This window comes from Delphinus delphis, chromosome 10 (assembly GCF_949987515.2).
Source record: "Delphinus delphis chromosome 10, mDelDel1.2, whole genome shotgun sequence".
NCBI lineage: Eukaryota > Metazoa > Chordata > Mammalia > Artiodactyla > Delphinidae > Delphinus > Delphinus delphis.
In genome coordinates this window covers 20,376,476-20,403,496 of record NC_082692.2, presented here as the reverse complement: position 1 = coordinate 20,403,496, position 27,021 = coordinate 20,376,476, and the positions used below count along the sequence as shown (strand labels likewise).

The 27,021-nt window shown below is 39.1% G+C and overlaps 1 protein-coding gene across 1 annotated transcript in view; it reads right to left on the bottom strand.

The window, feature by feature from the left end:
- Window positions 1-27,021, bottom strand: part of CARMIL1 (capping protein regulator and myosin 1 linker 1) — a 321,444-nt gene that overhangs the window by 47,667 nt on the left and 246,756 nt on the right. Inside the window, exons 24-28 of the mRNA XM_060023517.2 lie at window positions 26,380-26,508; window positions 25,368-25,499; window positions 14,139-14,314; window positions 11,996-12,083; window positions 8,026-8,175 (exon numbers count right to left, since the gene is read on the bottom strand). Coding sequence (XP_059879500.1) covers window positions 8,026-8,175; window positions 11,996-12,083; window positions 14,139-14,314; window positions 25,368-25,499; window positions 26,380-26,508 — 675 coding nt within the window. The remainder of the gene's footprint in view (window positions 1-8,025; window positions 8,176-11,995; window positions 12,084-14,138; window positions 14,315-25,367; window positions 25,500-26,379; window positions 26,509-27,021) is intronic.

The window sequence follows — 27,021 nt, the reverse complement described above, 5'->3', positions numbered from 1 at the left end:
TTGCTGGGTAGAGTAATCTTGGTTGTTGGTTTTTCCCTTTCGTCACTTTAAGTATATCATGCCACTCCCTTCTGGCTTGTAGAGTTTTGGCTGAGAAGTCAGCCTTTAACCTCATGGTAGTTCCCTTGTATGTTATTTGTCATTTTTCCCTTGCTGCTTTCAATAATTTTTCTTTGTCTTTAATTTTTGCCAATTTGATTACTATGTGTCTCGGCATGTTTCTCCTGGGGTTTATCCTGTATGGGACTCTCTGCGATTCCTGGACTTGGGTGGCTATTTCCTTTCCCATGTTAGGGACGTTTTCAACCATAATCTCTTCAAATATTTTCTCTGGTCCTTTCTCTCTCTTTCTCCTTCTGGGACCCCTATAATGCGAATATTGTTGCATTTAATGTTGTCCCAGAGGTCTCTTAGGCTGTCTTCATTTCTTTTCATTCTTTTTTCTTTATTCTGTTCCGCAGCAGTGAATTCCACCATTCTGTCTTCCAGGTCACTTATCCGCCGTTCTTCTGCCTCAGTTATTCTGCTATTAATTCCTTCTAGTGTATTGTTCATTTCAATTATTGTATTGTTCATCTCTGTTTGTCTTTAATTCTTCTAGGTCTTTGTTAAACATTTCTTGCATCTTCTCGATCTTTGCCTCCATTCTTTTTCCGAGGTCCTGAATCATCTTCAGTATCATTATTCTGAATTCTTTTCCTGGAAGTTTGCCTATCTCCACTTCATTTAGTTGTTTTTCTGGGGTTTTATCTTGTTCCTTCATCTGGTACATAGCCCTCTGCCTTTTCATCTTCTCTATTCTTTCTATGAATGTGGTTTTTGTTCCATGGGCTGCAGGATTGTAGTTCTTCTTGCTTCTGCTGTGTGCCCTCTGGTGGATGAGGCTATCTTAGAGGCCTGTGCAAGTTTCCTGATGGGAGGGACTGGTGGTGGGAGCTGGCTGTTGCTCTGGGGGGCAAAACTCAGTAAAACTTTAATCCACTTGTCTGTTGATGGGTGGGGCTGGATTCCCTCCCTGTTGGTTGTTCGGCCTGAGGCGACCCAACACTGGAGCCTACCTGGGCTCTTTGGTGGGGCTAATGGCAGACTCTGGGAGGGCTCACGCCAAGGAGTACTTCCCAGAACTTCTGCTGCCAGTGTCCTTGTCCTCACGATGAGACAGAGGCACTTCCCACCTCTGCAGGAGACCCTCCAACACTAGTAGGTAGGTCTGGTTCAGTCTCTATTGGGTCACTGCTCCTTCCCCTGGGTCCTGATGCACACACTACTTTGTGTGTGCCCTCCAAGAGTGGAGTCTCTGTTTCCCCCAGTCCTGTTGAAGTCCTGCAATCAAATCCCACTAGCCTTCAAAGTCTGATTCTCTAGGAATTCCTCCTCCCATTGCCGGACCCCCACGTTCGGAAGCCTGACGTGGGGCTCAGAACCTTCACTCCAGTGGGTGGACTTCTGTGGTGTAAGTGTTCTCCAGTTTGTGTGTCAACCATCCAGCAGTTATGCGATTTGATTTTATTGTGATTGTGCCCCGCCTACCATCTCATTGTGGCTTCTCCTTTGTGTTTGGATGTGGGATATCTTTTTTGGTGAGTTCCAGTGTCTTCCTGTCGATGACTGTTCAGCAGTTAGTTGTGATTCCAGTGTTCCTTGTTTTGTTTTTAATGAGTAAATTAGGATAAAAATGGGAAATAAGTGAAGCCAGAACCAAGACTGAATACAACAAACTATACTTCTTTAGGCCTGGAACTGTACCCACACCCAATTTTTTTGATGTGGACCATTTTTAAAGTCTCTATTGAATTTGTTTCAGTATTCCTTCTGTTTTATGTTTTTGGTTTTTTGGCCACGAGGCATATGGGAACTTAGCTCCCCAACCAGGGATCGAACCCACACCCCCTGCATTGGAAGGCAAAGTCCTAACCACTGGACCACCAAGGAAGTCCCAGGCCCAGAACCCTTTTAATATGTCAAGTGCACATACAGCTCTGAGCCTCTCAACTTACAGTACAAAAGGCAGGCATAAGTCATAGCACAATTCACTGTGTCTGAGACAGAGCAAACTAGCGGCTCCAGGTTTCCACTCCTCTTGACAAAGAACTGCAATTTCTTCTGCATAGATTTGCAACAAAGGCATCTTGGGATGAAACTGAACAGTGCCCACAACAGTGGTACAGACAATAGAAAGAGCACATATGGTAACAATTTTTATAGGGATATTAAAGCGGCCCTTAATGAAAGTCAATGACATGATGCAAAAGCATAACACAGTAAGAGCAATGCAATACGATAGGAAAACCAAAACAATAGGAAAAAAAGGGGTTGAGTCTATTTAGCAGAGACTCTCCAGGGCACCATACCCTCTGCTACCCCCGAATCTCTGTTCAAGGCCCTTCTGGACCTTGGTCTTGAAGGAATGAGATCTGGAATGTGCTTCTGGCACTTCCACCAAGGGCTGTCAAGGAAATTACTAGAAATTTTAAGGAACATACATTTTAGCTGAATTATACAGATGGTACCATAGTTCTGAAATTTAGAATTTGGAAATTAAGAGGTTTTCATATGTTGCTTTCTAGTGGTTAATAAGTTAAGCCTCCATTTTTCCAGAGTGGTATCAGTATGAAAATGACAGTACAGAATAAATAAAACTGTAAGAGGAAACAAACAGTTAGGACTTGAATCACCTTCTGTGTACAGTTAATATCAGTGTTGACTAATTTTAAAGGAGATATCGACTTAATAGTCTGTGCTTGGCAACACTGTTAATAGATTAGTTCAATTAATAACTGTTGGTACGTGAAAATGAGGTGATTTGTTTAAAAATAAAATATCATTTTGACCAAGACAAATGGATCTTCACTGAATTTTAATCTATATTAAAAAGCTTAAAAATTATATATGTAAATTTGAGGTTGAATTCATTAAGGGAAAATAATTGCTATTTGGTCACTGGAGCAAGGATTCACAAGATATATTCTGTAACAATTCAAGCCTTTTAAAATTGTTTTCCTAGGAAAGAGCAGTAAGTATATGACCTGTTCCCCTGCATGAATATATTTTGTTTTAAAACTGGTATGACACTCATTAAAATAACTGCAAGAATTACACACAATTAGTGAGCTAGTTTTGCCTAAGGAGAAGATACTGACTCTTCACCACTTGGCACATTATTTGAAACCTCAAACGTATGCAGTTTTTTAAAGGTAGTAGACTATACATAGTGACAAATTGAATATGTAGACATTACCAGTCAGTAGAAGGAGAACTGTATCCTTTAATACCCCAAGGGCCAATGACAAACCAAAGTTGAAAGATATGGTGGGAAATACTGATTTCCTAAGAGCACCTGATTGCAGGAAAAGAACAGACTGTCTACGGACAATAAAGACTCTAAGTGAATACCCGCTTCAGCTTGACATACAAGGCATGTATGTTGAAATGACAAGAAGCATATTGGAAAGCTCATTAATCACTGTCAGCAATAAAGTAACACGTGGAGAGGCACGGAATGTTCCAGGGAAGCCAAAAGTAGATATTCATTTCTAACAACTGGATAACAATTAAGTGGATCAGATCCTTGATGCAGCTGTTTCCAATAATGTTTAAAAACTATGGGTTTACATTATGGTTAAATGGCACACATTTTTCATTTGTGTTTCTGTTCACATATTAATTTAGTATGGAAATAGTAAGCAGATATTTTGCATAAAACAATGCAGTCTATTTACATCTAACTTGGAATTTAATTCTGATTGCAAGAAACGTACCAGATATGAAATCAGTATACAGATTATAGCAGACTGGTTAAACATGCAATGGTCTACAGACCATTGGGCGCCTGCCTTTGGGTGACCTTAGATCACCTCGGCCAAGTTACTTAATATTGCCATGCCTCAGTTTCCTCATCTGTTAAATAGAAGGTATTAACAACACCTATCCTTCATAGGTTGTCATGAGAATTAAACGGGTTGCAATTTAATAAAAAGCTTAGACTAGTGCCTAGCATGTCATAGGTGCTATGTAAGTGTTAAATAAATGAATAAGAAGACTTTTCAAGCCATCTGATTCCCAGCCCGGGAGTTAAAGGGTTATCAGAATCTCTGGCGCTACGACAGTGGATACAGGTTGAAAAGCCCTGAAGCTTATTCTAATAGTTCTTGTTCTACCCTGCCCTCCTCCCCACAGGTAAACTAAATTACCTCTTAGTTTCTTTCTAGATAAAAGGAAAAAAAATAATAATTACTTGACTGGAGACAGAGTTTTAAAAAATGATTCCCCTTTCTGCCATTTTGTTTAAAGAAATCAGCCTTTTTTTTCAACTTTATGAAATTAAGGTTGATGAGAAGCTCTCAGTCATCCTCCCAGCAGATAACAGGCCCCATCAAATCATTCAATCATCCCTATTTCAGCCCTCAAAGTACAAGTTTAATAGGTGTTGACTAAGTGAAGAATTCCCTTCTAAGAAATCAATCATTGTTTCCATCTCCACGAAGGCAATCCTTAAGTTCAAACTAATATGTATTTCAACAACTAATCTATGGCTCTGAACCTTCCCTAGTGCTATCATAGCTATTGGTTCTTTAAAGAGACTTAAGCACTGAAATGGAATTGACTTTTGGACCACAGAGAAATGGAGGAAAACATAAAGATATCCAGGAATAGGGGAACGAAGAGATGCCCAGAATCTCCACTAAGTCTGTTAAAGAAATGTTCAACAATGGATTTAGTAGATACCATGAACATCACAAACAGAAAATGCCAGGATCTGTTAACAATCTTGAATCTATAAGTAGTAGGTTGGTGATGAGTCAGAGTTACTTTGGAATGTCCTAGGGAAACTATTTCAGGGCTTTGGGCTACAAATAAACATTTGAGGGAATAAAGTTATAGTATCTCCCAGAGCACTCACATTCAAGAGAGCTCTGGCTCCATGTGGCACGATTTCTACCTGCCAGGGATGTATAATTCCATGTGGGAAAGGTTGTATGCATGTACTTAAATGCTTCTAGAATTTTCTATGCAACAGTTTATCCTGTGTCCTTACTTCCTGGATCACTTACGATCTAAACGCTGCCAAAGAATACATATAGGCTCATTTAGAAAATCATCACCAATTAAATGTCTCTCCCTTTGAAATATGTACTTCAAACATTTTTTTAAATCGCACCACATAAGGATAACAACTTGAAATATGTGGTAAGATGTCAATGAGAAACAAAAATGATTTGCTACTTTGATTATGAAAGGTGGCTGTGCAAGTAACTTAAAACGGCAAATCTAATGCTCTTTCCAATTAGATGTGAGTTTGTACCACTGGCTTAGGGTAAGTAGTCCAGAGCTTAGAAAGTCGATTTTCTTTCAGGGCGAGACCTTTGCACCTGGGGTAACTGCCACCATGTAAATGGGGCTATCTTTGGGTGGCTTAGAATCAATAGTTAGGCTGAGAGTATAGAGAAAATTATTACAGCACAAAATCCACTGACTTGCACTTTCTACACAAAAATGTTCTTTTTCATTAAACTAACATCAAATTTGGCTCTGGTTTTCTGCTACTTAACAATTCATTAGCCTCGTTAAAACAATGATCAAAGACAAAATTTTTAGAACTGAAAATAATGCTATTTTTAATGGCTTAAAAATTCTGCCCAAGTATTTTCCTTTATAGAGAGCTCTGTCTTGTCTCAACAAGACACTCGACACCAGAGGCCCTGCTTTTGGTCCTAGGATTCAGTAGGTGCTCACGTCAGAAATGGCCCTAACTGCTTGCCTCCCAGCCGTCTGAACCAGAAAAAAACCACCCTTCTAACCTGGGTCATCCTTTGAGTGAAGTTCAGAGAGCTCTCCATCTAGTTCTGCCTCTTTCTGCATCATGGCAACAAGACAGTTTTTACAAAACGGAAGCCACACGGTGCTGGATGTGCCTGCAGCATGGTTTGCCCTTTGGTCCTCATAGTGGTTCTGCATCTGCATTTTTTTTTTTAAAGTACAAACTTCCAGTTATAGTAAGTCCTGGCGATGTAAAGTACAGCATGGTGACTGTAGTTAACAATACTGTACTACGTATTTGAAGTTGCTAAGAGAGTACAGCATAAAAGTTCTCATCACAAGGAAAAAAATCATAACTATGTGTGGTGATAATGTTAATTAAACTTGTTGCAATCACTCTGCAATATATACATATATTGAATCATTATGTTGTACACCTAAAACTAATACAATGTTATGTTAATTGTATCTCAATAAAAACTAAATTTTAAAAAAGGGTTCTTTTCCTCTATCCTCACCCCACCGACTTTAAGAACAACTTTTATTTCTTTCACATAACAAAAGAAAATTAGTCAATCAAACAAAAACAAACCAAGCTTATACAATTTAAAACCATGAGCTAAGCCAATCTTTTTTAACCAACACTCCATCACCCAAAACCACATGACTTATAAACTCAGAAACTCATGTTTCCTATACCCCTTTCCAACTCACACACAATCAGATAATTCTGGCAGAAAACATCATATGTAGAGTTAATTTTAAATTTTTAATTCAAATCTATTTCCTATTACTCCTTTTTTCTTTTTAGGGTTAGCCTAAGAGGTTTCCAGAATAATTACCCTATGATAACTTAGTGTCTATTGCCTCAAAGTGTAAACAAAATTTAAAATATTAAACATACATTTTATAACATACTAGATAAGCAAGTTTTAAAAAACTTGATATTCCCTCTACATAGACCAAATATATTTATAGATTTATACAGTTATACATTAACAGGAAATTATTTATCTTTAGTTATACTAGAATGTTACTAGTTGAAGTATATACTAACATACTAATGTTGAAATCTAAGATATGTTTTAGTCTTTCTTTGCTAGTCTCCTTGTATATGATAAGGTTTTATCTGGAGGGCATTTAACTATTTTATTCACAGATTTTAAAGATGATAGTAATGGTTTATAAATAAGGAACTACTTAAAGCATATTCTCTTCCGGGCTAGAAAAGTAGTATCAGTCTCATCAGATCTTTGGTTATGAAAGTGAAAAACAAGTACCATTTCTTTACAATGGCTGCATTGAAAAATTACTAAAATCAGAAGCTGATATAGAAATGTTTGGGCACATAAGTAGACCAAACCTAGTCTCACCGGCACCCTCTCAGATTACAAGAAATTACTAAAAACGAATGTTTTAGTAAAACATAAAAATACTACATACAAAGGATGAAAACATATTTAATACAGAGGTATATACAACTATATTAATGGTAAAATGAGAAATAACTACACTAATACCACAAATTTTAGAATAATAAAAACAGACATCAAATTGTCCCCAGAAAAATGAAGTATCAACAACCTGAATGCTTCAGTTTTATGGCCAGATGGATGCATCACGTGGACGCACCGTATTCCATCTTCTAAAGCACATCAAGTCAAGTCAATGAAAGAGAATATGAACTAAACGGTAAATGCAAATCTTAGAGTGTACCCCAACATTACATAAAGAAAAAACAGGAAGAAGCAAGAGATTTTAAAAATACCTATAGGACCAACAAAGAGATAATCATCCTATGTATTTTTGGGGGGAAAAATTCCTTCCCCACGTTTTTCTGAAGGCTTATTTAAAGGTATTTTCCCATCACAAATGACCTTTAAAAGGTAAAAAAATAATTTCTCCTAATTAATTTAGGAATTCCCACCCCCCGCTCTGGCTTTAGGGACAGATCCAAGTTTTATGTTCACTGCAATTTTCACAATTTTTCATTTTTTGGGGGGGTGAGTGGGGTGGGTGGAGGTACTCGTTAAGAAAAAGTTTTAGAAAATTACAGATAAAAAGTGAGTTATAGGGCCTTCGTGGGAACCAGAAGGTTAAGCTTCATCAGTGTCATTAACAGACTATATACAGCAACAAGTTTCTGAAAGAACTGTCTCTGCAGGGAAGTTTTATTTGGTCTGGTTTGTAAAGGTGAGATTTTAAAAAAAAAAAACAATAGCAAATCCAGTGAATGGGATAATGCTGTCACCAAAAGATGTGTCTTACCATACAAGTATCCAGATCTTCCAAACGTTCTATCTCTGTGAGCTCCTCCACCATGACGATGGAGCGTTTAACGGGCTTCTCCTCAGGCAGCTCGATCTCCAAGGAATCTTGCTGAGGAAGGGCTTTGCCACGTCTGCTGAAATGGTCGGCCTAGAGAGTCAAGACACATCCAAGGAGAAATGAAAGCCCAGAGGCACAGGAACGGCAGGTCAGCTGAATTCCAGAAGATACCTTCCACAAGGTGGCACAGTGAAGGATACTGTCTGCACTTGGTTAATGGCGACTCTTAATACATTCACACTGGAGTAAGTTACCTCTTTTATCATCTTTCTTTGGAAGGTGGAGTATTTTAAACAAGAAATTACAAAATCTCCTTTTAAACATCTTTTGAGACGTTAGTTGAAAAATAGGTAATTCATAAATGTTTGCCATGTTCGTGTAAATATGAACAAAGTAGGCATGTATTTTTGTTTTCCAAAAGATGCATTATGAACATTTTCAGGAAGCTGATGTGATTTTTTTCTGCTTTCAGTCTTCAATACAATCACCTAAATGTCCGTCGACAGATGAACGGATAAAGAAGATGTGGCACATATATACAATGGAATACTACTCAGCCATAAAAAGAAACGAAATTGAGTTACTTGTAATGAGGTGGATGGACCTAGACTCTGTCAGAAAGAGAAAAACAAATACCGCATGCTAACACATATATATGGAATCTAAAAAAAAAAAAAAAATGGTACTGATGAACCTAATTGCAGGGCAGGAATAATGATGTAGACGTAGAGAATACATCTGAGGACACGGCAGGGAAGGGGAAGCTGGGATGAAGTGAGAGAGTGGCACTGACATATATACACTACCGAATGTAAAACAGATAGCTAGTGGGAAGCAGCTGCATAGCACAGGGAGATCAGCTCGGTGCTTTGTGACCACCTAGAGGGGTGGGATAGGGAGGGAGGGAGGGAGGCTCAAGAGGGAGGACATATGGGGACGTATGTAAGCATATGGCTGATTCACTTTGGTATAGAACAGAAACTAACACAATATTGTGAAGCAATTATACTCCAATAAAGATCTATTAAAAAAAAGAAAAAAACACTAGGAAGCAAAGAAGTCAAAGGGGAAGGACAGATTGAAGTCGCTGGATTAGACCCACAACCATAGCAACTCGGGGCTGGTCTGGACGCTGATTCCAACATCTTAACTGGAAGAAGACATCTCTGAGTCAACTGGGGAAATCTGAACATAAAATGGATTCTAACTGGTAATAAGGAATCTTTGTTGATTTTTGTAGGTGTGACTGTTTCGGCAATCATGCAAAAATCATGGTGCCAGTTAGAGACACCTTCTGAAGTATTTACAGCAAAATGGCATGGTATACGAGAGATGCTTTTAAAATAGGCCAGAAAAAAGTGGGGGGGGGGGGGGCGGGGAGAAGAGAGAGGTAGGTAGAAAAAGCAAAGACAGATCAGCAAAATATTGGGATAATTGTTAAAACTGAATAGTGGGCAGAGGAGGGCTCATTGTCATACTTTCTCTGTTCTTGTCTGTGTTTGAAATTTTCCACAATAAAAATGTTTTCTCCCCCTTGGGGAAAAAAAAAAAGTAACTGAAGCACGATGTCATTGCCACCAACATTACTGGTGGAAATATAAGGGAAATTTACACCAGAAAAATAACTGACACAGGGTAAATGAGGAGACCACTTAGTACAAAAGAAAATAAGAAGCGTTCTTTTTTGTTAATTTTATTTCGTATTTCCTCTGAAAGAATTTCTTTCTATATCTAGTGCTCAAAAGTATCTAATGAGGGGAAATAAAATGATTCCAACCTTCACTATTTTTAAAGGACTGAAAGGAAAGAAACTGCTAATAAAATTTTAATTATTGCTAGCTTTCATTGTTTTCATGTAATAATTATCATATTTTACATGACTTATTAATTACCAGTGTTGTACTTTAGATAAACCTAAAAAAGTAAATGGTAAGAGATGAAACAAACTGGGCTGAAATTAATAAGCTCTAGTGCTGAGCTGATTCATCACCAGGAACTTTGAAACGTTGAGAACCAGTTGACAATTCTATGGAACCTTCGGGAATATTTCTAAACTTAAGTCGGAGAAAATATGAATGCTACTGGAATGTCTTTGAAAGCAGTATTTCATTTTGAAGGTACAATTTCTTTCACACAGCAGTTAAGCTCTCAACTTACAATCCAAATCAGCAGTAAGAAATTCAAAACGAAAGTGCATTCACACAATTCTTGTTGGATTGTAAAAAGAAAATGTCAGTACTTAGAGTTACCATATTCTTCAAAGAAGGACAAATGCAAAAAAAGTGAAAACATTCGAAGTGTCAGTGTAGTTCTCACATGCAGCCAAAGTGATACAACATCTAGTATTTGTGTCATCAAGCAGGCATCTTGAGACAGTCCCTGGAGCTGTAGGTTATCGATAAACTATTTCTATAAAGGATGCCTTATTGATTTTGTTTCTGCTTATTAAAAAAAAGTTTGAATTTTGATCTCTTGACAAGGTTGTAGCTCTTTATTGTGCAACGAACTACAAACCAGTGCTTCTTAAAATCTCTGTGGTGATGAACCAAGTTTTTGTATTTCCAATTTGTCACAAACCAGTATATTGATAAAATACAATACAAATTTAAAATTTTTTAAATAACATGTGTTTGCATATTACTGCCATGTCAAATTGCTCTAGAAGTCTCTCCACGCTTCCTCTTAGTTTCTGAACTTGCCTTGTCACGGACTAGTAACCATTCATTAGTGGGCCAGCTCCAGTCCACAGGCAATACTTTGAGTAGCTAGAGACGTCCAGCTTATCTTTTAGATTTTAGAGAAGAGTCATATATTTTTCTCAAATGAATTTTTCAAAATACTCATTTTGTCTGCCTCCTCAGAAGAAGCTGTTACTGCTCCTGTGACTTTGGTGTTCTCTACCGTCACTCAACAATTCAATGCCATAGAACTGTATCTACAGCCTACACAGTTAACCTGCAATTCTCTGGAGAAAAAACACTGTCATAACTTGTTTGGGAGATTTCTGCTGCATCATATCACAAATATTTTCGAGACACAAGATATAGCTACTTATAAAACCTTCATCTGCACCTCAGAGGACTTCGTGAAGTTTCTGATATATTTTTCATATGCACTGATATTGGAAATATTTCTTCCTAGTTTCTACCTTGATGTAGAACCAGTCTCTAGATGAAGAAAATTTTAGTTTTTCACCTTGGTGATATCCAAAAGGCCTGGCTGGACACTCGGCAGCTATCAATTGCTGGAATGTGTCCATTTTACTCTTGCACTCTCTTTGGACTCCAAACATTTCATTTTCGTCGTGTTTTTAAGAATACTCTGTTATCAGATAATCATATCAGAGAACAACAAAAGGAGCACAGATAAATTAAATACAGGTGAGCCTTGGACTACGTGGGTTTGAGCTGTGCAGGCCCACTTACACGAGAATTTTTTTTAGTAGTAAATACTACAGTACTACACGATCCGGGTTGGTTGAATCCTCAGATGTGGAAAGCCAACTATAAGTTATACGTGGATTTTCAACTGCAGGGAGGGTCCTGCCCCAAGCCCCCGGTGTTGTTCAAGGGTCCACTATAATCTAAAACAAAATTCTCAATTTTAGACCTCAGTCCCAACATCATCTCCTATCAAAATTTTTGACCTGTACGCATTTTAAATGAACAACAACAATTCTGAATACCATCGCTTCTGCTTTGCCCTGCCATTCTCTCTGGAGAAATTCTAACATGCTCTAGAACAGCTGGAAGCAACGAAGAAGAAGAAGGAAAACTAGGATTTTAACGCATAAAGTTGCAAAGGAATAAAATGTAGAAAAGCAACCACAACCCCACGCTGGAGACTGCCCTGCGTTACCGCAGACCAAACCAGGGTTAGGATAAGGGTTCAGGACGTCCACAGCACTTACCAGTTTGTGATGGCAGTGTGAAAGTGCATCCAGAATTTCATCCACGATTCGGTCAGATAGGAAGGAGGCCACTGTCAACTTCACTTCACTGTGTGAAAACCAAAAGCACAGAGTGGCATTTTAATTTGTGCAAGAGGGAAAAAAAATCACCCACCCTTGATACTATGTTGATAAGGTCAACTGTGATTTTGTTTCTGTCTTTGAAAATGGCATACAAGAATGTGCAAACAGGGCTAAGGAGTTCCAAAAATAAGCCTTAAACACTGCCATAAACACACAGGTAATAGACTTTCTTCACCAATTCCAACCTGCCTCTACAATTTCAAAACTCAACGTTTAGTGGTAGAAATAAAAAACATCTGGATAAAGACAAACTTAATGGGAACCATATGTACCATGTGGGAGGAACAATTCATCCATTGACATAAATGAAAACAAACCTGGGCTGGAGTAAATTAAGAAAATCTAGTCTGGTTGTGACGTCTTGGTTATTTCTTTCATATGCATATCCACCGCCTTTCAAAAAACTTTTTACCAGTCAAATGGTACCATACTGAACTGCTTCTGCTTTGACTTGCCATCAAGTCAAATTCACTGTTCTCTTGCCTCTTATGAACAGAAGTTATTAAAATGTTTAGTTTTAGTGCCTCTTACCTAACCTTATAAAGATGCCCAGACAGCAAGAAGTAGCTTGTAGTTTTTACTAATAAATGACTCCGCCGCTAAGGTTTCCATCAGAGGGCTGGTATTTTGGTTAGCATTTTAGCTATTTGGCATTCCCAAGAATTCAACTTCCATGTGTGTCTTCAGTCTAAATAACCCTACCTCAATGCACACATGCACAAATGTGCATGAATGCACAATACACTGCAAGGTAAATGTGCTGGCGAGATACCCACGTTCCAACATCGTCACATAATTTCAGCCTACTTCTGAAGTCAATACTTTTAAAATTTTTCGAGCAGGGAAAGGAGTTATCAAAATAAGATTATTTACTCCTAAAGCTAAAGTTGAAAGTATATTTGTGTAATAGGGGGAAATCTTTCTAACTGAAATTTGCATTGCAATGTTTCTGCTCAGAAGATTTCTGATGGCAGGGCAGAGGGGAAGCACCAACTCTTTGATGACTACAGTAAAAATTTTCCTGGGCTACATATAAAGGAATGTTTCTTTAATTCCTGTCTCTGAAACAAGGTCTCACTAGCTATTTGGTTTATCTAATACTATATTATTCCCCAGAGGTGTCCACTGATAAGATTCACCCGGGTTGCTTATGAAAAATACAGATGACTAGGTCCTACCCCAAACATCCAGAGAGGCCTGGGAATCTAATGTTAACAAGTACTTCCTCTGATGCTTTTAGACATGTTTGGGAATTCTGCTTCCTTCTAAGACTACAGAGTCAGTAGTTTGTTTCTCTTCCCCACCCCCCGCCTCTCTGAGGTCGGGAGGGAAAGTTTATTGCAAGTTATAACATCAAAAAAAGGTTCTTGGGCTTCCCTGGTGGCGCAGTGGTTGAGAGTCCACCTGCCGATGCAGGGGACGTGGGTTCGTGCCCTGGTCCGGGAAGATCCCACATGCCGCGGAGCGGCTTGACCCGTGAGCCATGGCCACTGAGCCTGCATGTCCAGAGCCTGTGCTCCGCAACGGGAGAGGCCACAGCAGTGAGAGGCCTGCGTACTGCAAAAAAAAAAAAAAATGAACCCAAAGGGAAACATGGTGAAGTCCTAGTGGGCCTCTTTGCCTATTTATAGGCTGTGCATTGGCTCAGAATATTCTGGTGGTAGAAAGCAAACCGACCTCAGTCTTCAAAAGTTAGTGATTTATAAAGGTGAAAGATAAGCTTCAGAAGCAGAATGAAAGAGGGGATTACAAACAGGTACCCCCCTCTTAAAAAAATAAAACTCTTAAAAAGAGCAGGTAACTGTTCCTCAGTAATGCAGGCATATCTGTGGTCATCTGATTTTGGAAATGTATTAAACCTATGCATTTAGGCACAGCTATATCTGTATATAGTCGCTGCCTCATAGACATGTCTAAACACATTCTGTACGAATAAAGCCAACGATAACGCTCTTCACAGCTGCCTCAACTGCATTCACAGACACTGCAGCTCCTCGGTTTATTAACATTATAAACCTACCTAATTTTGTTAAGGATATCAATTCCAGACTGCTCCAACAGGACATTTTTAACAAAGGCACGTGGGATGGAAATCTTCTCAGTGCTGGCATGAATCAAGTCTTGCCGAATGTGGGCTTTTTTCATCACATTGGGACAAAGATTCTCGGCAGCATCAACCATGGACTCAAGCAACGCCTGCAACGCAGCACAAGTGGAGACAGAGAGATGATGACACAGCCCCGGAGGCGCCCCCCATAAAACTGAAAGGTGGTTATTTATGACGCCGAGCTCTCGGAGAACAGGGACACAGCAGAGTCCCAGGTGCGACTAAGGATTCGGAGCTGCCCTGGGATGACTTGCAACTGCTGGGTGATCACTGATCGCAGGTGATCACTTTAAACCAGACACCTGGCAGATCCACGCAGGCTTCACCCTGGCGTCTGAAGCATGATGGTGTGCTAGCTGTCCTTAACACAGAGGCATTCGTGATAAGATTTACAAAGACACATATACACCAATTTACCACACCAGACTGTTCTCCTGGGTATTAGCAAATAAATTTACACATGTCCCTAGAACATACATCAAGTTAGAACTCTTGTGCAATTTCACAAATCACAGAAACCTCAAATCAGGGTGAAGCATTCAATAGCTCCATCAAAAGAGCAGTCATAGCAAACCACTACGTAACAACCGCTAGCTTTCCCCCTTTAAAAGAAAAGCTTTAATGTTCAGTAAAATTGTAATTGTTATCGGAACAATCAAAAACATGAATAACAGACAAAAATATTAACAGAGCACTTTATAAACAACATTAATAATAACAGTCAAAACCTACTTATATAGCACTTCAGAATTTTAAAAATGTTTCCGTTCATTTTATCCTTCCAAGATCTGTGAAGATGGGTACAGAAGCTATTCGTGTGATCACCATCTTATAGTTGAAGAATGTGAGCTAAGGGAAGTTAAAAGATTTGCCTGAGATGGGTGGCACGGCTGGTAAGTGTGGAAAGGGCACCCAAGTTAGTATCAGACCTAAATTTGAATCCCAGCTGAGTGACACTGGGCTAAGTTACTGATCTCTCAATTTTACTTTCCTCATCTATAAAATGGCAAATAAAAAAGTTCTTGCCTAATAGGATTACTGAAGATTAAATGATATGACATGTGTAAGGTGTTCAGTATCGTGTCTAGCATACAATAAAAATTCAGTATATCACAGATAATGTTATTAATTTGTTTTCAAAGATGCTAATCCTCATGATAAGATCCCAGCATATACCCTGAGAAAACCATAATTCAAAAAGAGTCATGTACCAAAATGTTCATTGCAGCTCTATTTACAATAGCCAGGACATGGAAGCAACCTAAGTGTCCATCAACAGATGAATGGATAAAGAAGATGTGGCACATATATACAATGGAATATTACTCAGCCATAAAAAGAAATGAAACTGAGTTATTTGTAGTGAGGTGGATGGACCTAGAGTCTGTCATAGAGAGTGAAGTAAGTCCGAAAGAGAAAAACAAATACCGTATGCTAACACATATATATGGAATCTAAGAAAAAAAACCAAAAGTCATGAAGAACCTAGGGGCAAGACGGGAATAAAGACACAGACCTACTAGAGAATGGACTTGAGGATGTGGGGAGGGGGAAGGGTAAGCTGGGACAAAGTGAGAGAGTGGCATGGACATATATACACTACCAAACGTAAAATAGCTAGCTAGTGGGAAGCAGCCACATAGCACAGGGAGATCAGCTCGGTGCTTTGTGACCACCTAGAAGGGTGGGATAGGGAGGGTGGGAGGGAGGGAGACGCCAGAGGGAAGAGATATGGGAACATATGTATAACTGATTCACTTTGTTATAATAAAGCAGAAACTAACACACCATTGTAAAGCAATTATACTCCAATAAAGATGTTTAAAAAAAAAAAGAAAGCCAAGCTTGATCCCATTACTATTCCAGTATGAAGGGGACTAGCGGAGCATTATTATGTAAAGACTAGTCTCTCGGCTCATATATTCACATGCAGAGCACGATGCCGATGCCAATAGTACAATCTCTCATCACACTGTAGGATGAGCAGCAGAGCAGCAGGATGTTTATAAAGAGCCTGTGAAAAGCAGGAGAGGAGTGGGGGAGGCAGCCACTCGAGAAGTTTCCGAAAGCCACTCGTATCCTGACAGTGCTCTGTCCCTGTGAGAACTCTGAATAATCACTCATTTAGTACATTATTCCAAGAGAGCTACAAGCCATGCCAAATGAGTCAGTTTAAGACAAATCATTTTCCTCTCTGGCATTAAAATAAACACATTCTGTTCCAGATGGAGTAGCGGAGTCCAGCACTCCTGATAAGAACGACCTCAGGTATCAATACGCTGTTTGAATTCTGTCATGTTCATCAATATAGCGTGACTTTCTGAAAGGTCCCCTGCATGACAGTGTTCATTCAGTTGGAATGAACTCCAGACCTAAGGAGGGAAGCCTGGCTTCCGATGCAGATTCCGACGGGAAATTTCTGTGGAACGTTAAGTGCACAGCGTTAAGTGAAGAACCTTTGCAGATCTCTGCTTTCTGACCTATAAAATTATTTCTAAGGTCTCTTTCTGCTCTACAAATTGACTACTGAATGATTTTTGACCCTATAAAAAGGAATTTCATCCTGCCCTGGGCATCCAATTCGACAGATATTTTGCAGTTAATTCCCTACCACCATCTCTAGCCCGACAATTTATACTCTACAAAGTGATTTTCATCCATGATTTCCTTTGATCCACATAACAACCCTGTGAGTAGAGGTAGATTTTAGCAAACCCATTTTATAGATGAGAAAACGGAGACTCAGAGGAGATAAGTGACTTCCTCAAGGTCACGCAGCTGGTTACTGGAATAAGTGAGAAGGGGACTCAGGTGTTTTTGTCTTCTACTCTTGTTTCCTACTCCAGCCACCCTTTTCCAATGCTCTGCCCATTGCCCAAAGGTGTGTCCCTTTCGGCTCTCTTCATTACCTACAATTTTCATCCCCTAATGCTGGTACCTAATGCCACCATGGTGGATGTTCTGGTGACAGGGCTGGTAAAAAGGGGAGAAAGGATCACAGGATAAATTTGTAATGCAGCCCCTGACCACTTCTTTGTGTCTAGCCCCCAGCTCAGGTCCTTAAACAGCATCTCTTTCCAAGTCCCATGGCCCTCTACACACCAAACCATATTCTTCAACATCCATCCTTCCCATGGCTTCAAATTACTACCTATATTCCAATGGTTCTCAACTAAATGTTTACCTATAGCCACCTACACAAAACATCCAATGCATATATAATACAGCCTATTAGGAATTTCCACCAGGATATTCTACCATGGCAAGGTCAACTACAACATGTTTGGCCTCCCATTAATCCCACCTAAACAGTAACTGCAACAGCAAAATCAACCATTCTTGCAAAGTTTTTATTGTGAGGTATGGTACCAAACTAGGGCAGAAATTTGCAACTCTCCTTACACTCCACCTACCTCAACTCCTTCCACCACAAGTATCTCTAAAACATGTTACATTTACTCCTAGACATTTTCTCAAAAGTGGAAATATGCCAAAAATATTGCTCATTAGCACAGAATAGAAATCCCTGAAATATCTGGTAAATGCTCAATTTTCTAGCCTCATTTTTTGTCATATCTCTATATTCCCCTTATAACTATTCATATCCAGTTATAGGGCAGTTCCCCACATGATCCAGGCTCTGTCTCCATGCTTTCTACAACTGTTCTCTTAGCCTAGAATCCTGTTCCCCTCTGTAGCCAGAATAAATCACCTGTATGCCTCCCTACTCAGCTCAGCTCAAGCATCACCTCCTGGAGGAGATGTTCTTGCTTGTTCCTTCCACGCCCTTCACACTCCAAACTGCATTTGATGATCTCATAGCATCCAGTGGCGACCTCAGTAATCAAATGTGTTATAAAACAGTCAAGAATGCAGTAATGTGGGGATCAAAGAACGCCTTTGAGAATCGATGCACACGCATCCAGAAAAATTGGTATGAGATTTTACATATAACTTTGGAAGTTCATGGAGAGCTAGAGGCACCAGACTCCAGATACACAACTTGTACCTGATAGCAACTGTGAAGCCCTACCCTCTCTCCCCAGGGCCTAGCACACTTCTTGGAACAATCTCTAAGAAACATATAAAAAGTATTATAAGCTCAGGAACTTACTGAATGTGGGTTCTGAATAGTCCATCATTTTTCTATTGATCAAAGATAACTCACTGAAGGTGGCATTATGAAAATTTGCATAGATGTATGGGTCCATTTCTGGAATCTCTCTGTAGCATTGGTCTGTCTACCTCTGCATACTGTCCTAATTATGATAAGTCCTAATATGTGGTAGGGCAAGACTACCAACCTTCTTGTTCTTCCTCATAAGTGTCTGGGCTTATGAAGAAGCCATATATTTCACTCTAAGTACTGGTTTAGCGGCATCTCACAGGTTCTGATTACTAACTACTTTATTGTTTAATTATAAATATCCTCTAATTCGAATTTTGCCTTCCCCTTTGACCCCTGGGTTACAAGTAATTTTTAAATTTTTAAACATGTGGGGTTTTTCCCTTTTTAAAATTTTGTTATTAATTTCTAATTTATTTTAAATGAAACCAGAGAATACCACCTTTGAAAATTGTTGAGATGTTCTTACAGACCTCATGTCAAATATTTCACGTATCCTTGCAAAGAACTGATCGTCTCCTATTATTGGTGCACTGATCACATAGGTCCACTAGGTCACAACTGAGAATTCTATTGTTCAAATATTCTTTATCATTATAAAGAATTTTTTCAAATATTCTTTATCGTTACTTTATTTACTTGATCTATCAGTTACTGGCAGTCATTTTGAAAGATCTCTACCATAATAGTAAATGTTATCAATTTTTCTTTGTAATTTTGTCCACTTACTCATATATATAAAGCCATATAATTAAATACATACACAGCTGAAATTATCTCTGGCAAATTGGATCATTTGTCATTATTCACTGATCTATTTTATCTCTAGTAATGCCTTTTTTTTTTTTTGGCCACGCTATGCAGCATGCGGGATCTTAGTTCCCTGACCAGGGATCGAACCCATGCCCCCTGCAGTGGAAGCGCGGAGTCTTAACCACTGGACCGCCAGGGAAGTCCTAGTGATTCCTTTTCTACTGCATCGCTAGATGTTGAGTGAGAGCATTCCTTCTGGTGTGGAACTGAACCTTGTATTACAGGATGTTTAGGATCATTATCACCTGCCCATGCCAACCCAAAATAATCCCAAACATTTCCTAATGCTCCTCTTGGTATGCAGTATGACCCCTGGTGCACTGCCTCTGTTTTGGTGGTTACACCAGAAAGTTTAACCTGCATACTTTACTTCATGTCTAAAGCAGCACTGTCCAATAGAACTTTCTGAGATGATGGGAATACCTGTGCTGTGCAATATGGGAGCCACTAGCCACAGGTGGCTATTGGGCCCTTTAAATGTGGCTAGTGCAACTGAGAAACTGAATTTTAAATGTCATTGAAGTTTAATTAATTTACATTTAAATGACCATATGTGGCTAATGGACAAGACAATGGACAACCCAGATCTAATGTTGATCCCTTAAGTTTTTTCCAGAATAAAACTAGGATGTTAGACTTCTTTTACTCACTCCTAACTGACTTAGATGCTCACTTCTAGTATTTTACTTGCATTTATTCTTAATTTGACAGCAAAAATTAGACATCCATGTTGTTGTCTCATATATGATGTTTCACATTTGGCATTTTCCCTGCTCACTATTCTTTCCTGCAGCTCAGACCCTCTCTCTTTGATAATGTTTCCTTTGTCCTAAAGCATATCCTTTAGGTGTTTATTTAGTGTGGTCTACTGGCAGTAAACTATCTTGGATTTTGTTTGGATGAAATGTTTTCATTTCATCCTCATTCTTAATAGTAGGTTTATTGAGTATATAATTCTTGATCTGTTCTCTCAGAAGCATGAAGATATTATTTCATTGTCTTTTTAGCTTCCTGTCAAGAAATGAGTTGTCCTGTCCATCTTAATTTTGATCTGTTTAAAGTAATATGGCTTTTCCTTCCCTCTGGTTCCTTTTAAGATCTTCTCTTTGTCTTCAGTGTTTTCCACTTTTCATTACGATGATTCGAGACATGGATTTGCTTCTATCTTTCCTGTCTGGGTATCGCTGGACTTCCTGAATCTGAAGATTCTAGCCTTTCATCAATCCCTGAAATTCTCAGCCACCATCCCCTCAATTGTTACCTTCTCCTATTTATCATCTTCTCTTGCCTTCCGGAAATCTAATTTGGCTTATGTTAAATTTTCTCACTCTATCCATGTTTCTTAACTTTTCTTACATATTCTCCATTTTGTGAGTCTATGTGTACTACCTTGAGACAACTTGAATGAGCAGGCCCTGTATTTGAAATGTGATAATCAGATTTCCTTTTGCATGTATCTTCCAAATGATAGTTAGGAGAATCTATATTTCTTAACTGTAAAAATAACTAATGGTACTTAAACCTTGTACAATATTTGTAAAATAAATTGAGTTAATATCCTTAACATGGCAGCTATGCTCACATATTCTTGCAGTGAACAAATGACTAGCTGTAATTCATTACAAGCAAATACAACTTCCACACTGAAGTGCTCTGAAATTTCTCTTTCTTTTGCTTTGGAAAATATTATATAAAATGTAGGAAAATAAGAAAACTCAGAGAACTCTCCCAGCAAACTGAGTTAGTACTTGCCAAAATGCCACCTACACCCCTCAGGCCTCATTTCCTTGGTAAACCTGATATTTACCAGTGAAGCCCTGGTATTTCACAGTTGAAGCCCTGAGGGAAATGAAGCATTTTCAAGGCCAAAACAAGCATTCTAAAATTTAAGTCCAGAAGGGGAAAATGAAAGTTCCCTTATGTTAAAACATTCAAATCCCAACATTCAAATCCCATTTATTCATCTACGATTACCCCAGGAATAAATGTTAGGATGAAAAACAGGGAAAACAGGAGGTGAGTTGTCATTTAAAAACACCTAAAACAGGCCAGTCCAGAGAAAATATCACTTCGTTTCAAAGAAGGACTTTCTCCACACTTACTGCTTTCTTCTCCTCCAGGAAGTTTGCTAAGGCTGGCTCTTCCGGCCATTTCTTTGGCTTTTCTGAACTAGTATTTTTTTGAAAGATGACTCAAAGAGCTATTTGAAATTATTCTTATCCAGAATTCAAAATGTGTACTGCTGGCCATGATGCAGGATGAGTAAATATTAAGGATAAAATCTCCCTAATTATCTCGAGACCAAGACAATCCTGCACAAGGAGGCTCAGTCCCAACAAATTAGGTGACTTGCTTGGAGCAAACAGCTAGTAGCAAACCCAGGTCACAAATCCAGGCTTGCTAGTCCCATTTTTTTTAATTCACTACAATAAAAACATATTTTTACAAAAAAGTACATACACTTCAGCTTTTGCTAGTATAACATGTTAATCTTAGAGAATTTCAGAAATAGAGAAAGGACTCTTTTTTAACCAAACAAAATATAATACTACTAGTGAAATAAATTAGGACACAGTCGTTTAATTTAAGAAACTGAATATTGATTGTAGTAAAAATACATTCTTTTCCTACATAATTTTAAGAAAATCAAGGTGCTGGAAAGCTATATAAATAGATAAATGGGGATTTTTTTTTTAAATCATAAAATGATGTCCACTTGTCAGATCAACTGGAAGGAAAAAGAAAGGAAGTAACTGTCTATAGTCTGTTGAAAGTATCAAAAACTGTGAACTCAGTGAAAGGGAAATTAATAAGTAACATTTAATTAAGAAGTTGTGGTTGAGGATTTGCTTTGATTCATGCCAGAAGTCCCTGAAGGGAAGAGAAGGGAAGAGAACTTGCAACTCAAAAGGATTGAGAGTAAAGAAAACAAGGGAGTGGGGAATAGAAAAAATCAGGGCATTTGGGAGCCTGGGACCTCAGAGACAGAATGAGAGAAAAGCAGGTGATGACACTTGCAAATAAGGAAGCTGTAATGAACGGAGAACACTGGTGACACTGACAAGGGGCCAGAAAGGTCAGCCTCAAAAAATCTGGGGAATGTCTATTTACAGAAAAATATTTTTGGTCCTAAATATATTGTTATTATTTCAGGCTTTTAAAAATTCAAGTGCCTTTTACTTTAGACCTCTGCCTTCTACTCCCTTCCAAGAATGACTGGCAAGAGTCTATTCCAACCATCTGGTGTGCTGGGGAGGAAACGGACCAAAATTTCAAGGGATAGCTTGTGGTTTAGACCAGTTGAAACAAGTGCCCGTAGGAAGCTGTTTGACACAGGAAAGTTCCAGTTGCAACGTTTCGTGCTGATTTAAATGACAGCCCATTCTTAGTATATAAGGAATTCTTACAAAAACTTTAAAGGAAAAAGGCAATAGATACAAATATGTAATTTACAAAAGAAGAAATACAAATGGATGATAAAACTACTTGAGGCATCGCTGGCTACTAAAGAAATCCAAAAGACAAAATGAGATTTTTTTTAACCTGTTACACTGACAAATATTAAAACGTTAAAATGCTTAGTATTGGTGAGGGTGTGACAAAACAAGCAACTGGGTACACTACTGGAAAACAGTTTGTGAATACATACGAACGTATCAAACGTGTGTACCATTTGGCCTCGGAATGGATCAACTACAGGCATTGACTCTAATAGGATTAATCAGAAATTAGAAAATAAATTATGCTGGCTGTGAGATAATAGAAAATATATATTGGTCTCTGCCCCCAGTTCCTGGCACAGAGCTCCCGAAACCCTTGTAATTTCCTAAGTGATAAGAACACTAGGGGCATCTTTTGTTCTAATATTTGGTCCTTGATCCTGGTTCCTTACACAGGGCTCCTGAAACCCTTGTAATTTCCTGGGTGATGGGGGTGTCTTTTGCTTTATTGGGTGGGCTCTTGGATGGCTCCTGGATGAGGGCTGGTCACTGGAAAGACCAAGCCATGATTAGAAGCTTGGAATTTTCAGCTCCACACCCCCCTCCTAAGGAGGGCTAAAAATGGAGTTAATGACTGGCCACGCCTACATGACGAAGCCTCCATCAAAACCCCAAAAGGGGCTTCCCTGGTGGCGCAGTGGTTGAGAGTCCGCCTGCCGATGCAGGGGACACGGGTTCGTGCCCCGGTCCGGGAAGATCCCACATGCCGCGGAGCGGCTGGGCCCGTGAGCCATGGCCGCTGAGCCTGCGTGTCCGGAGCCTGTGCTCTGCAACGGGAGAGGCCACAACAGTGAGAGGCCCGCGTACCGCAAAAAAAAAAAAAAAAAAAAACCCCAAAGTATGGGTTCAGAGGGCTGGTGAACACGTGGAGGTGTGGGAGAGTGGTGTGCTCCAAGAGAGCATGGAAGCCCTGAAACCTTTCCCACATACCTGGACCTGTACATTTCTTCCATCTGGCTGTTCATCTATATCTTTTATCATATCCTTTAATAAACTGGTAAACATAAGTGTTTCCCTGAGTTCTGGGATCCACTCTTGCAAGTTAATTGAACTGGAGGAGGGGTTATAAGAACCTCGGATTTATTGCCAATTGGTCGGGAGCTCAGGTACAAACTGGACTTCCAGTTGGTATCTGTAGTGGGGCGGGGGCAGTCTTGTGGGACTGAGCCCTTAAACTGTGGGATCTAATGCTATCTCCAGGTAGATAGTGTCTGAATTGAGTTAAATAGTAGGACACCCAGCTCGGGGGTGGGGGGGGGAACCCCCCTCACATCTGGTGACCAGAAGTGTCAAAAGTGAGGCGTTCTGTGTGAAAGTAAAGGAGAGACACAGAGGAGGACTGAGCTTCTCCAGGACACTGGGACATCTATACAATGAAATACCATGTAGCCACTAAAATGATGATGAGTACTCACTGATCTAGAATTGTATTCACGATATTGTACCAAATATAAAAAAGTACGTGTAGTATGATCACATACGTAAAATTGTGTGTGTAGACAGAGAATGTTTGGAAATTCACTAAAATATTAAGAATGATGCTGTCTCCGGGATTTCAAGTGATGTTTACTGTTCAAATGTTTCACAAGGAGTAGTTTCATTTTTTACAGTCAGAAGTAAATAAGCAACAAAGATAACTTTATTTTAAATGTGTAAGAAAGTATCCTTTTTACATATTTGATCCTTCATGGAGGATAAAACAAGTGCTGTTAAGTAACAACTGATCTAGCAGAACTCTATATCAACCAACCAGTCCTTTTCCTACCCCTTTGTCTTTGCTCAGAATGTATTCAAAATAACCACAGTTAAGTAAAATAAAAATGATACACAAGAGTCTCTCTGTATTGTACTACAGGAAGAAAGGGGCTTAAACGCCTAAATAATCCACAACGTTCTCTCCCACATTAATTAAATTTACAAACAGAGTAATTAGCATGTTGCAAAGTTATGACTGAGTTGCTCATCAAATCCCGATGAGCTACAGCAATTGTGTTCTCAGAAGAAAACGAACCAAATAAACACAGAAATTTAGACAAGGTCTTTTTACGGCATCCTTGAACAGATTGAAAATGATGAAAACTTTCGGAAAGTGAAATGTCTTCTGCTGTAGCTGTTTTTTGAAGTTACATTAGGAAAAAGCTGGTCTTAGGTTACTCTCGTTGCTTAAATTTCAAAGACTTTTTTTTTTCAACCTATGAGCCTATAGACAAGTCTCTGCTACTTTGGGTGCCTTGTAACTTCGTTCTAAATCCCTCTTTAATCTTTCAACCAGCTTTTTACCTAGTGGCAAACTCTCCATATACGCAGCAGCTTGGCACTGTAAGCACACAGCTCCGTCATCTCTCCCATTCTCTAAATCGAATGTAGTAACAGGAGATATTTTTTCGCGAAGCAGACTTCTCTTTCTAAGCAAAAATCAATCTTTCCCTTATCAGTGACCACCTGTCATACGTTAAATACGGTTAGAGATTTACCATCAAAAACAAAATTGAATTTGATAGGTTTTACTTGACCTTATTATGCAAAAAGTTATTCCAAAATCTACAGATGAAGCTGGGAAAGGACGGTATTCAGTTTTTACTACACGTGCACACGTGCACGCACACACGCGCCTATAAAATATAGGATAGCATGGTATGAAATGCTATCATACATAGTTAAGTCATAACGATTCCATTTTCCAAAATAACAGAAACCACAAACCTTGAGTTGTTCATCTACAACTCTCGTAACTTCTCCGGCCATCGATTCCAGGGTCTCCTGAATTGGACTGGATAACAAGCCACTGGCTCCCGCCCAAGATGCACCACCAGCGTGGTATAAATTTGGTAACAACTGTAAGAAAAATAAAAGTAACCTCTCCATAATAAATATTTAAATAAGCACCAAAGTCACTGCAGAGTTCATAAAACAGGGTCGAGAAATACTAGAGATAAACGAAGATCGTCTTGATGAAAGGCCCTTTATACCAATTAAAAAACTGAGGTCCAGCTTTAAACCCAGAGGAACAGTACCTTACCTGTTTGTGCCTTAAAGTCTTCATCTCGGGTGTGAGAGTATCTGACTAATCCACAAGATTCCTCCTACTTATAAAATTCAATGATTGTGTGATTCTAATAGCAGAGCCTGGACCAGATCCCAGGTTTCCGGACTCCCAGTTAGTCCTTTCTCTATGAAATCACACTTTGGGGACCACAGTCTAAGTTGAAAGAAGCTTCCTTTTAGAGGTGACAGAGGAGAGTTTCGTGCTATCAGTTTGGCAGTAGAATCATGTGCAATGAGTTGTTACTCATTGAAACTACAACTACCTCCCAGTTACCTAGAACCTGATTATACCCTTTGTAAATCACACTGACCCTCTGCTTTTAATTCTATACAGCCGGCTGGCTGTATCCGAGGCTGCAGAACCCGCGGATAAGGAGGCCCACCTGTGCTACACCATTTTATATATAAGGGATTTGAGCATCCACAGATTTTGGTATCTGCAGGGGGTCCTGGGACCAATCCCCCCACAGATTCTGAGGAACAACTGTATTTTGATTATTGGTAATTAGCACGGGTACAGAAAGGAGGCAAAGACTAACTCAGTTCACCTTGCCACTTGTTAGTAACCTTGAAATTGGGTAGAAAAGTAAATTTAGTTAGAACTAGTTTCTAAAACTAGTTTAAAGTCTTTTTATTCCACAGGACTCATGTAGCTGGAAGTGAAACTCACCGTTTTAGAGTTCTTAGCATCACGCATGAGCCTTTCTGCTGATTTTAGATCTTCCTGGACAGCATCTCCCCCACAGTTTCGTAAAGAGTTGAGATGATCTTGTACTTTCACACATATTCTGTCAATCATCTGCTCCACACATAACAAGGAGAGCAAGCACCCAAGTCAGCACAGCCAATGTTCAGACAAAAGGAAACACTGAATGAGGATGAATACTTCTCCTAACTGGAATCTTCAAGACAGCTTATAGCCAATTATTAATTTATCTATTTCTATAAGAAACCTTTAGCAACGTTAATTCCAAACAAACATGTAAGGGGTTTTGGTCCCCTCTCCTGCCTTAGGAAATGCAGCATGTAGAACAAAAGTGAACACTTCTTGGTGATTCAGAATCTCATAGCTACTCAGTGACATTTTGCTTGATAGTAACTCTCCTTCATTAATTTTTATTGAGTACCCTCTATGTGTCAGACATAGTGCTGGGTACTGAGGAAACAGAAAAAGGAGATGTACAATTCTGAGGCAGCTGATGACAAAATGATGCCCACAGCCAGTTGGTCTCAATATTATGGAAATCAGAACATCCCTGGAAATTAATATTTTTTAATTAGTTCAATTATATCAGGTAATTTTCTACCAAAA